We start from the raw sequence: 13,128 nt of genomic DNA, 5'->3' as shown, positions 1-13,128 counted from the left end.
GAAGATAAGTAGACAGTTTTTTTTTGTTTTTTTTTATTCGACTGGATGGCATACGAGCAAGTGGGTCTCCTGATGGTAAGAGATCACCACCGCCCATAAATATCTGCAACGCCAGGGTATGGATGGATCAAGCGGCAAAACATAGTTATTTGTTCGTCATACTCAAAACTAAATTTATTTATTGTGTAGTGTCTACTCCAGTTTCTGATGTCCTTTCAATTGTTGAAAGGTTAACTGGAAGAGATCCCTTTAAGGGATTAGTTTGACTTTGTACTATGTTCTTTGCTTTGTTAACTGTTATTTTTATATGTTTTATGTACAATAAAGAGTTATACAATACAATTTTGCCTCTTAAATATACACAAAGTGTAATTTAGTTTTGAGTATGACGAAGTGATGACGAACAAATAATTTTGTTTTGTCACTTGAATCTATACTGTCATACTGTCTATCTTCAAAGTCACGTCAAGCAGAAAATAACACTTTTGATCTAAAATGATTTCACATAGCTTTGTCCCTAATTTTCGAGCATCTAAAATTCCATCTATAGGTTACCCATTAAAAGTACTTAGAGACAAGAATCAACAAGGTATTGGTTTTACTTTCATGAGATAATAACGTCTAATTTTCTTGTCTACAGCCATAACATCGGCACACGAAATAACACAGCTCAAAGTACCGTTGTACGCGGATCCGCGGCGGGCGGCAGAGCTCAGCTGCCACTTCCAAATGGACGACCAGAAGCTTCACTCTGTGAAGTGGTATAGAGATTTGCACGAAATATTCCGATACAACCCATCGCAAAAGGTAAGCTGAATTTAGAGCTAGTAACAATGTTAGGGTTCAAGCCCTCCAGGTAATTTTGAGCGCTAAGACTGGTCCGATTTTTATGATAGCGACTGTATGTCCTACATAAGCTAATGATTTTTGACAAAAACTGGAGTAATCTTGCAAACATTAATGAAGTGTCAGAGATTTTTTTATAAGGATTGCATAGAATAGCCCTTTCTTGCTTCTGAGTACCTAACCTAAGATTGGGTTTTAGGGTTTCTCACAACTTTTTAATTTTTTTAAGCGCTGAAGAATAAAGCAAGATTTAAAAAGATGTGTTCGCAATTTGTACTAATGGAATTCTTTATTTGCGAATGATACATATATGTGAATAGTAACCACACACAAGCTCTGTATAAGCAAAAGTAAACAGTTTGCCTGAGGTCAGGTCCAGGTCAACTGTGCCTGGTAGTTGTTAGGGGTCATCCAAAAAGTACATCACACACCAATGGCTTTGTTTGCAAAATGCTTTAATCACTAATACCCCTAATTTTCAAATTACCATGGGCTCATAATACCTAAATGTCAAATTGTCTCTTGTATTAAAATAAACGAAATTCATTATGACTTTCACTTAAAATGTCATATTCTCTAAATACCTAAAGATTGAAATGCACAATTCATTCAAATTACCGAATTACAGAAATGATAAAATATGAAAACAACTCAAACCGAAAACACCCACACGGCAAAATGCCTTATTTTTTTTCACGGGTGGTGTTTGAGAAATTTGATGTTGATTATTGAATTTTAGTATAGTTCCTGTTCAACGTACAAATTTAGGTATTTAAACTTTTGGTTGTTTTAAGCATATGTTGTTTTGCCATGAAAGTGATTTTGAGGTTTAGGTATTATGAGACTAAGGTATTTTGAAATTCAGCCATATCAAGATTCCGGTGTTATAAAATAACAAAATTAGGCATTCTGCAATGTAGGTATTTTGAGACCAAGAAGTTTTGAGATCTGGGAATATTGATAAAAAGGTAAAATGCAATTTAGAAGTTATAAGCACAAAGCCGTGTGTGACAAATGGCCTGACCCCCCCCCCTCCCCCCTAAACGTGTTATGTAATTTATGGATGACCCCTGTTAATGCAGCCATTAGTAATTGATAATATCTACCAGTCATCTACAAACTATTCTATAATTTGTCGTTTAATTCAACCAATATAATAAAGTGATAAATTTTGTTTATTTGTTGGTTTGTACGTACCTACGGTGTACTTTCTGGATATTTCGGAGTAAGAACCTGTTTAGTAATTATTTTACTAAGAAAAGGAAATTTGAGAACGCGCAAAAATCTAACTGGGGGTAGATAAAGAGCTAGTCGATTTAGATGGTTGGCGGTCCTCTACTGTGCGTTTTTCCAAAAATTTCCTGCCTCGCACAGCAAAACTCTGGAATGAACTATCGCCTGCGGTATTCCCGGACCGATATGACCTTCAAGTTTTCAAGAAAAGAGCGTATCTTAAAGGCCGGCAACGCACTTGTGACTCTTGTGGTGTTGCAGGTGTCCAACTACTGTGCTTACCATCAGGCGATCCGCCTGCTCGTTTTCCTCCTGTACTATAAAAAAAAGTCGGCAACCCAAGTGAAGTTGACCTGGAAAGTTATAACCACATCTGACGGTAAATGAAATTAAACACAGAGACTGCTAAAGAGATGTAACCCATTTAAATTTGTATAAATAGGATTTTCAATTCTTGTAGGCACATCTGCGATATAAATTTAATTAGGTATTTCTTTTGCGCACAGTTTCTTCTCATTCATCAATTGCCCTATTGTTCCCATTTAACGTTTGGAGCACGATATATGACTTCAACTCCACCTGAGTCCCGAATGTGGGTGACAGTACAGCGATTGCCAAGCCTGGTAATAGATACTATCACCAATGAAATATCATGTACTTGAGTGCGTTCACATTTTTGTATTATTATAGCGTATGATCATTAGTTTGGAGACTACCTACTACAAACTAGCAATTATGATAGGCATCACCGTACCATTACCAAATCAAAACGTGCGTTTTTTCCAGTCGTGTTACTCTTTTACAGGTGTAGTATTAATTAAACTATTTTCTTCCATAGACGCAGATACGGCTGTTCAACGTGACAGGCATCATGGTCCAAGGAGGGGCTTGCGAGACCGACTCATGTGTGGTGCGAGTGATGCCGCCGCCCGAAGCAACGCGAGCGGCGTACACCTGCGAAGTGTCCACGGAAGGACCAAAGTTCCTGATAGCGAGGCAGACGAAACATATGACTGTTGTCGGTGAGGACTTGGAAAGTAGACTTAAGTCCCGAGTGATGTCTGTGATGGCATCTCTGTTTGATCGAATAAAATAAACAGAGACGGCATCACTAGGATCAAGAGTAGGGGGAAACAAAGAGCTGGTGTACCTAAAAATTAATTGGAGATTGAAAATGTTTAACAAAACCGTAACAAAACCCTTTCAGTTTGAATCTGACTTCAGGTAACCAAGACGAAAAAACTTAATAGGCTACACTATAGCCTTAGGCTAGATTGCATACACTAACTATAGGCTAAGGACCCAACCAATTGACATAGGTACTTTTCAAATCTAACTAGACGATAACTAAGTATATTATTATTATTTTCTTGTCTGGTTGAGCGGTTACTTCCGATAGAATGTGACGTCTCTCGAAGAAACATAGATGTCGCTAGTGCTGCTGCTTAAGGAGCATAGTAGAAATAAGCAACCAGCGATGTATGCATAGGAAAAATTCGTGTCTAGATTCCTGTCCAAAAGTGGTGTAGGGGTTATAGCACGCAGCACGGATTGCTGAGGACCTGGGTTCGATTCCCAGTGCTGGTCTCTTTTTCTGGTTTTTCTGTGCATCCATGTTTCAGTTTGTATTTTCGATATGGTTTCACGGGATATACCTGTAAAAGTAACAAATTTGGAGTTGAAATAAAATATACAAAAATACTCCAAAAAACAATCATAATATTTATTATAACCCAAAAAAAAAACCGAATTGTGTGTAGGTACAGATAAAAAACTTAAGTTACTTAGGAAATGTAAATCTACTAAGAAAGTAAAACGAAGCACTTGACAGTAATCCATTTTCAACATTGTAATTGGCTGCTCACTGACATTAAGACGCTTATTTATGTTTTTTATTCTATTTAGGAAATCGATAGTCCGTAATTTATTATGCAGAGATGGCTTATCTAAATCTAAATGAAAGTGAGAAAACGTAAAAATAAAACCCTCGCGTCCTTCGGCGCCGCGTGCGGCGGTTGCGAAGCAATTATAATTTTCATTATCATTTTGTTTTCCAAGAACAATTTCATGGTATTTATGAAATAGGCTTTTATGTAACATTTGTTCCAATCTTGGAGATAATTTACCTATTTCAAATTTCGAACCAACAGAACGTAAATACAGATTCGTTCAATTTCCGCATTCTTATTAAAATTAAGAAATCATATTACAGACTGAAGGAGCGGTGATTCAATGTTATTTCAACATTTAGGTCACAAAGTTTGTTTATAATAATAATAAGTGACTGTTTCCTACTGTAAACACACAATTTGTAATTAATTCGGTGGATCTACGAGTAATTTTCCATTAAAGATCGCGGCACCGCCCCTCGCCGCGTACTGTGGTAACACAGTCATTCCTTTGATTCCACCAGTAACGAGACACCCGCCTTGAGTGCCTTAAGATTTAATTACGTCTCCATCCATTGTTTCAACTTGAAACTTAACGATGCTCAAAAGAAAATTCTCTTAAAATTCTTAAATGGCTCGATTCTCTTTAGGGGTTTATCCTTGCCAGTTATTCGCCTTCAATTTTCATAGCTAACTTAGTAATAAACTTAGCTAGTATAACTTTCTGATTTATTCAAATGAATTTTACCTGCAGCTATGCCGGACGAGGACCCGGTCATAATTGGGGCCCCGAAGCTGGTGAAGCCGGGGGAGCAAATGCTGCTCAACTGTACGACGGACTACTCGCTGCCTCCGTCGGACATTAATTGGTACATCGACAACGAATTACAAAAGGTTAGTATACAGTTACAGCAGTACCAAGCCGTGGTGGCCTAGTGGTTTGACCTATCGCCTCTCAAGCAGAGGGTCGTGGGTTCGAACCCCGGCTCGCACCTCTGAGTTTTTTGAAATTTACCACGAGCTTTGCGGTGAAGGAAAACATCGTGAGGAAACCTGCACAAACCTGCGAAGCGATTCAATGGTGCGTGTGAAGTTCCCAATCCGCAATGGGCCCGCGTGGGAAAGATGGCCCAAGCCCTCTTGTTCTGAGAGGAGGCCTGTGCCCAGCAGTGGGACATGAGTATACAGTTATACTTATTTCCTTGATGGCAAAGGGAGCGTTCAAGTATTACGTACACACGTAACGATATTTTTCTTGTGAAACGTTACGATGCGATGATGCGATACAGGACCGGAGGGGGTTTGGACAACGCATATACATCACAGTTTTTTTTTATAAAAAGTTTACACTAGTTTAAAAGTGGGAGATTCGCATCATCAGCTGTTGTACGCGGCCTATAAATGCTCTCATACCGACTTGCCAGTGCAACTAGGTATGCCCAAAAAAATATAACTAAATTTAGAAAACGGCTAGCACTTTTAAGAAAAAACTTTTTAATTAAAAATGGTAATTTGGGTGTTACGTAACGTTTAGGGAAGGGGAGGAGGGTAGAGAAAAACGTAACGTAGGCACCTTGCTTCTCCCCTGTTACCGTGCACCACAGATACGTCTGTGCGACAAATATAATATTATCGGTAAATATAATATTATATTATCGGTAGACGATGGCCACTTGGTTAGAGAACTTGACTACGAAGCTTGAGGTCCCGGGTTCGATTACCGGCCGGGGTAGATATTTTTATATATATGAATAATACGAATGTTTCTTCTGAATGTTTAATATGTACGAGTATGTATTTATCTATATAAGTATGTTTATCCGTTACCTAGTATCCAGAGTACCTACAAACTTTGCTTAGTTTGGGACTAGGTTAATTGGTGTCAAGTGTTCCATGATATTTATTATTATTATTATTATATCATCCAGAACTCGCCCTCCACATAAAACAATACCAATATCACACAGACACAGGCCTCAATAACACAAACACCACACAAAACGCTGACGCGTTTCAAATTCTCCACGTTACATTTTCAATGCTCCAAACACTCGCACTCATCCCTTGCCAAACTAAACAACTGTGTTCTTTGTAAAGATTTTGTTTATTTTTATAGATTAATAGGTATTAAAATTTATATAAATATTCATCTCATGACAAAGGCTAGTATTATCAAATACATTCAGCCCTTACACGCCGAGTGCGAACCCAAGGGATATCTTGCCCCTGTTAACTCACTATTCTAGTAATGGAATTCAGAATACCAATTTGCGGGAATCACATAGCCTTTCCCGCCCATTATTGTAATTAAGGTACACAATAACCACATTGCTAGGTCTACAGTTGTAACCGAACCTAATTCAAGTACCTATTATATTATGTATTTTTGTTTTGTTTGAGTTTTGTTTACACGGAACAAAACTTATCACATTTACAATTAACTACCTACATATGTCATTAATTACATATAAAATTTTATTTGTATGTAATTTGATAATTATATTAAAACACTTAGGTACAGTCACTAACACCAATATCTGACACAACAAAGCATGCATAAATATCTGATACGACGCCATTTCTAAGGGCCGGTAGGACGTGTCAGATATTAATGCAGGCGACTGTACCATTACAAAAAGAGACAATGTTTTTTTTTTCATTCAACACACACATATAATAGTTACAAACAAAAGTTACAAAAATTAAATAATAATTAATTATTTTAATTGACTTTTTATTTTTTGCGAAGGCGATGCAAATGGCCACCTATCCAAAAAGTTTTGGAAGCTCTGAATTTCTGAAAATTTACTAAATATCTAGTGTGATGACACTATGTTTATTAAATATTCAGAAATTCAGAGCTTCCAAACCAAACCAAAATTGTTTCGAACCAAAATTGTTCTAAAATATGAACTTTAATAAATATACTACAGTGCTTTCATTCTAGCATGGTGCGGGTGACACTTGATGAACGTTTCGTTTTACTCAAAAAAAGTTGCTGCGGTCTAAATATATGGAAGTATATTTCAGTTGTAGCCTGAATATGACTGGCGTAAAATGTTTGAACATATAAAGAACTATGTTATACGAAATAAATTTAAGCTATCAGATTTTTATAATCAATTAATTAAGTTCAAAGCACAATTAAGTAAAGAAACGTAATATGCATGTAAAGTAACGTTTAGTGATGGGACCTAATGGATCTTTAGTTATATCGGTACTTATTAATTGGCAAGTAACGAATATTCTTGCAAACTCCGTTTAGCCTTACTTAAGTGGCAAATAATATTCCAACCTAGAATTTCACTAATATTCTCATCAAAATTAGCGTAATAATCGGACTAATGATGACATTAATTATGATTAAGATTTTAAATTATTAGTTTTCTCGACTCAAACTTCGACACTTTGACTCTCTAGTCTTGTGATATTGACAGCTGTCACCCGCACCATGCTACAATGAAAGTATTGTAGTCAAAAGAAAATAAAGATCCCAATTTGAATTTATTACGCGCTTAAATTTTCACCTGGTATATTTAACTAAACAAAGGTACACCCCAGTACCGGCCAAAACTATGGAAACAAAGTTGTTTTTATGTTTCCATCCATTATTGTCTATTGGTAACACAAAACTTACTTAAGGCGGCCTCAAAAGATTAAAACTACAGCCAATGTATTAAAACATCCGAAAAATATATTATAAAAAGAGTAAAAAAATATATAAATTTGGGAGAAGTTAGAAATCGACCTTTTTAATGTCTCTTTCTACGAGTGTCGAATTAACAATTTTATTAAAGATAATTTCAGTTATTTACTTTAAAAATACTCTATTCTCATTTTTACGGTTCCGTAGTCAACAAGGAACCCTTATTTACTCTTTTGTTTTCGAATCACAAATAAAATAAAATCACAGTTTTCTATTGTCAATTTGTCATATACTTAAGCTTGTTTGCATACTTTTGACCTGGGGTGTACCTATTTGTATTGTATTGATAAAACATTATTTTACTTAGATAAGGAATGTTAATAACAATCGTAATTATTTGCATTTATATTTTCTATTTTACCACTAAAATTAATTTGGTCCCTATTTCCTTTTCACTAGTATACCTACTCGTATTAATATACCTCTTGTTTGCGTCAAATGCTTCAGCCAGTTCCCTGAATCCGTTAATTCCAAAGATAAGAAAGTGCTCGAGAAACTTTAATGTTACTTCATGCTTTTTGGTAAGAGTATTTAAGGAAATTCTACTTCAGTTAAGTGGTTTTAGACTGGCCGCTACTAAAACCGTAGCATTGATATTGGTAGCAACTAGCAGGCTCGTCTCGTAGTGTTATGCAGGCCAGAGGAATTTAGTGGATGTAGCTTTGAATAGACCGTGCACTCTTCAGTTAGAATGTGGGCTGTTTCGGCTTCGTATTCGCTGTTCGTTAGGATTAATCTGCGCGGTATCGAATGGCAATTTGGCATTGGGTAGATTAGCGACCACGGGAATGTTGACTGCGATCATTTACATGACATAAGACTACCTGCGGATTGATAATAGATATATTCATATTGCTTGCTATGGTTACGTATACACGTAATGTTTTTGGTAAACATGAGCCAGGGGTTATCAAGGAATTGGATTCGATAGCCAGCCCGAACTATATTTACCTTTAAAAAAAAATGGTAAAATTTTAAATAATTGGATATCGGACGGAAACATGAAAACATTAAATAAAATACGATTAGATAGCAGTAAACATCAACTTTTAATAAGTAGGTAGGTATTTTTTTGTAATTAAATATCTATTTGGTACAAAATGATAATGGAGATGTTGCTTTTGCGATAACGTTACTAGAATTATAAATATTTACCTATTCTAGGAGAAACTTATTAGTGCCGTATCAACAAATGCGTTCTTGCCGCTTCCTATTAAAAAATGTGAAAGTTTGAATAATTGATACTCTATTACTCCACACGCAGAAACAGCATACAAAATAGGTAGTTATAATAGGTATAATTAGTAGGTATAGTAGGTAAAATAGATAGATTTTCCAAGGTAAGCAAAACACAAGGTAACGTAATGGCTACTGTATGATTGTATTCTTGTCATAGCCGGAACCCTGGCAGCACATAGAGCTGAGCCCTCCTTTGCCCGGCGGGCTGCGGGCGTCATGGCGCGTGCTGCGCGTGCGCGTGCCTCCTGCCGCGAACGGCGCGCTGCGGCTGCGCTGCGAAGCAATCCTAATGGTCGAGCCGCCCGTCTTGCGCGACGCTACGGCCACTATCACCATCTATTCCAGAACGCAGCTGTCGAAATTTGTTTCTAATAAAGGTAAGTTGCATAGAATTATTTGATACGGGAGGAGGGGGGGGAGGTAGATGTAGTTTTTCCATCGATGTGGAGCGAAGTGGAGCTGTGTACTACCTATAATAGAGAATGTGCAAGCATTTATTTGTTCAAATATATTTTTATTCTTTTGAGTAGTGGAAGAATTTTTAATATCTTAAAAATACGAAGATGTGGACGTTTTAAATTGATAATTCGACACAGAGATCTTTCATGTACTATGACGTCATATATAATACGACGGCCATAGAAAGTCCATGCTAAATTACATTTTTCTAAAAATAGATAGAATGTATACCTACTTATTTCGTTCGTATTTTCCTTATTTTTATTTACATATATGTATATATGATGATTTTTATATAAAGTTATTTCAGAGAAAATTTGCGTTTTACTATTGAACAAGCACATCTCAACTCGCTTCTCTGAAGCACCAGATAGACGTACGAGATACTTGGAGTACTTGTGAAGAGCATTTTCGCTATGTCACCTAAGTTCGCGAACTTGAATAAACAGCGTATACGAGTAAAAACGCTCGCAATGTCACAATTACCTAAACTTCCTCGAACGTCTGTCTATTACTTTATGCTCCAACATATTCAAGATATCAAATGTAACATTTTTGCATAATTTATTTATTTCGGGATCTCGGAAACAGCTCTAAAAATATCTTATGTACTAGGTATGTGGGATTTTTCTTAGAAAACGCGTATTTTTGAGTACAATAATATAAGTTCGCCCAAGGTACTCTACCTAGTTGTTATAAAATATAATATCTGATTTTTAAGTTTTATAGATAGAAATTTATACCTCACTGAGTTTCATGCTGTTTTATTATTTCTACACAGAACTACACAGCGTTTTCCGAATCGGATGATTCGTTCGTCGTATGTTGTAGATTTTTCATCGCTTATAAGTGCTTGTCAAAGTAAATTTAATAAGTACCTACATTTTAACTTTTGTTCTAAACAAACCTTGATGCGTTAGTTTTAACCATAATGTATGTATATATGTAAAATCTTTATTGTACAAAATAAGTAAACAAACACAGATGACAATCAATGAAATATACGTACAAAGGCGAACCTCGCCTCGCCTCTTCGTCTACCTAAGGTAGTATGTGGTATTAAACTTATTATCTACCACAGTCACGTAGCAACGACAATCCCTTGTGAAGTTATTTTAATTATAATTTAATTTCAGGCACTTCAAACAGTCCTGACATTTACGTAAAATAAAGGTTTGGTGATCAGATCATGAATGACGTAGGAACACTTTCATTTTTGTTTTAAAATATAGCGGGACCGTAATCAGTTTTCAAGATAAATACCTACTTATTCAAAGCTACGGTCAAAGTAAAATAAATTGTTTTGAAGTAACATTTAATTTTCTTTGTTACGCGTTATAAAAGAATCTGATTAAAAAATTTGTCGAAGCGACTGACTTGGGGATGTTTAAATAACATTCTCATATCTACATAATTTTGGACCATTCTGGTCGCCTTGTAGTAACTGTTATTTCTTTTCGAAACATAGTAGTACTTAGCAGTTACTGTACGAGAACCAAAATGAATGTATAGTCATCATCAGTGGTACATATTTTTGAAGGGATAGATAAGTCCATGGTTTTGCACTCGACTATACCTACCTACATTGAAGTACATTGTTAGTTTAAAAAAAGCACTTCTGATGTTTATTGCCAAAAAACATACAGGCAAATATTAAAAATAAAGGGTTTTTTCCATACAAGAAACAGATTACTTTAGTTTTCATTTTAAAACATTTAAACCTCAAACTCCAAAAGAATAAAATCTAGATTCAGAAAATAACTTGCCTTTTTTTTAATTTCACAAAATTATTTATTTAGCTGCCAACTGTAAAAGTAGGCAGCGAGTAAAGTTGTCAGCAAATTCAATTTTAATGTTCACTGAAACTCATAGTAGGTATGGGTGGTTTATCCAGGAATATTGTGAACGGCTATGAGTCATAATCACCTGGGCGGGGCTACCGGCGTTCACAACCTTGTTTGTAACTCTCGTCTTGGGAATACGGAATTAATATTTATTTAGGTTTGTAGAACTCGCGCTTAGAGATTAATATACACTATTCTGTTTCAGGTGGAAATTTGTACGCAAATGCAAATGCGCTGTTTGCCCTCTTCTGGACTTTCAATGTAATATCAAAATTTACGAGCTTATGAGGATCGATCTGAATCAGTCTGGTGATATTAGCAGTAAGTGTAGATACCTCATTTCCCGCAGCCTGCGTTCGAAATTTATATTATAAAATTTGTAATTACAAATAAATGAAATATTAATGTCCATAGAACGAATGTAACTGTACCTCTCAGAATAAATCATTAACGTATAAATACATTCTTGCGAAGAGCATTATATGCCTTTGAATTTGCGTATCGATGAGGAAAATATTTTTTGTACGTTCTAAAAGTTAACAAATTGTTGACACAATGAAAGTAAAAATGTATAAAGCACATAAACGTTATTTAATTGTCAAGGAGGTGTCTAGAGGTGAAATTTAAGTGTAAGAAAAATTCGTTTGTTTCTCAAAGATGTCATGTTTTGTAGCTTTCCTGAGCGTTAATTAGTTTTACTATATAGACATAATTAGGCATTAATCTAATGGCTGTGTTTTTACTTAAGGTAACGTCAATTCTTTGCACGACATCTTTTTAACTATACTGTACAGTTACACGAAATTGTTGTTTTTGTTTTACTTATCGTAACATATGAATGGGATACGTAAATAAAATATAAATACAATCTATTTACATGGTTTTTCTTGGCTCCAAACCGTCTCCAATCGGTCATACTTGGCGTATTTGGCATCTGTTCCAAATTGAGAACATTACCATTATTACGAGCCAGTTTGGAAAATTGGACATTATTTGAATATAATCTGATAAGTGCCAACAAGTAAGTATTCACCCTTTAAACCGGGCTGCGCGTTCCAGCAAAATATTCCAATCTCGCTCCAAATAAATTAGATTTGAGATTCAGACGGAAACTAAATCTGTACATCGGATTAAACTGTATTGAAAAGCTCGAATAAAAAAGTTGTGGTAGATTTCTCCCCACTGAATACAGTCAATTAGAAGTGAGGGTAAAAGTATTTATTTCAAAGTAACTTAATTCCGTTCATATTCAATTCAACCTGTAGCTGCCAGAAGGATAATATATTTTACTTTTGTAGCGTGGTTTTAACAACACCGTAAAATTATTTTATTTAAGCTCGCGAATAACTCGTCGGATAAATCAACAGACGGAATGCCTCTCCCGGGAATTTCCTGATACGGTCCTCGTTGTTTGCTCCGAATATTATGATTTGTAAAAAAGCGATTGTTATGTAGATTCGAAACGTGAATAAATTGGTTAAAAAGGGAGGGCATTTAGCCTGCGTCTGTTTACTTACGGTGTTCGTAGGTCTGACAAAGGTGAGGGTTGTTGATAGGCTTCGATTGAACTATCCGGGTGAAGGCGATTTTGTTTGATTATAGGTAAGCAACAGGTTATGTTTTTCATTAACACGGCACTGAGAATATAACAGAGAATATTAGTGGAACACAAATTTAATATCAGTTGAAAAATTAAAAAGAGTTTAAAAACTAGCATGTTCCTTATTATTACGTGAGCATTTAACTTTTTAAAGAAAAATGCGCTGTTTTTAGAAATAAGTTACAACTTTACCTGTCCTTATATTCGAAAATAACAGCAAGTAACAGTTAAAATTACGATGTGACATTTATATTGTTCTGGTTTTATATCTACCAATAATAAGTAAAAATAAAAATAACTAAGCTAAACTAT

The 13,128-nt window shown here is 35.5% G+C and overlaps 1 protein-coding gene across 1 annotated transcript in view; it reads left to right on the top strand.

Moving 5' to 3' along the window:
• LOC141429106 (uncharacterized) overlaps positions 1 to 12,088 on the top strand; it is a 36,584-nt gene extending 24,496 nt beyond the window's left edge. Inside the window, exons 2-6 of the mRNA XM_074089307.1 lie at positions 641 to 807; positions 2,918 to 3,101; positions 4,723 to 4,862; positions 9,071 to 9,290; positions 11,422 to 12,088. Coding sequence (XP_073945408.1) covers positions 641 to 807; positions 2,918 to 3,101; positions 4,723 to 4,862; positions 9,071 to 9,290; positions 11,422 to 11,504 — 794 coding nt within the window. The 3' untranslated portion in view covers positions 11,505 to 12,088. The remainder of the gene's footprint in view (positions 1 to 640; positions 808 to 2,917; positions 3,102 to 4,722; positions 4,863 to 9,070; positions 9,291 to 11,421) is intronic.
• Positions 12,089 to 13,128: the final 1,040 nt, after the last annotated feature.

The sequence above is a fragment of the Choristoneura fumiferana genome, chromosome 6 (assembly GCF_025370935.1).
Source record: "Choristoneura fumiferana chromosome 6, NRCan_CFum_1, whole genome shotgun sequence".
NCBI lineage: Eukaryota > Metazoa > Arthropoda > Insecta > Lepidoptera > Tortricidae > Choristoneura > Choristoneura fumiferana.
The sequence above is the reverse complement of the archived record's forward strand: the minus strand, read 5'-3'. Positions and strand labels throughout refer to the sequence as shown.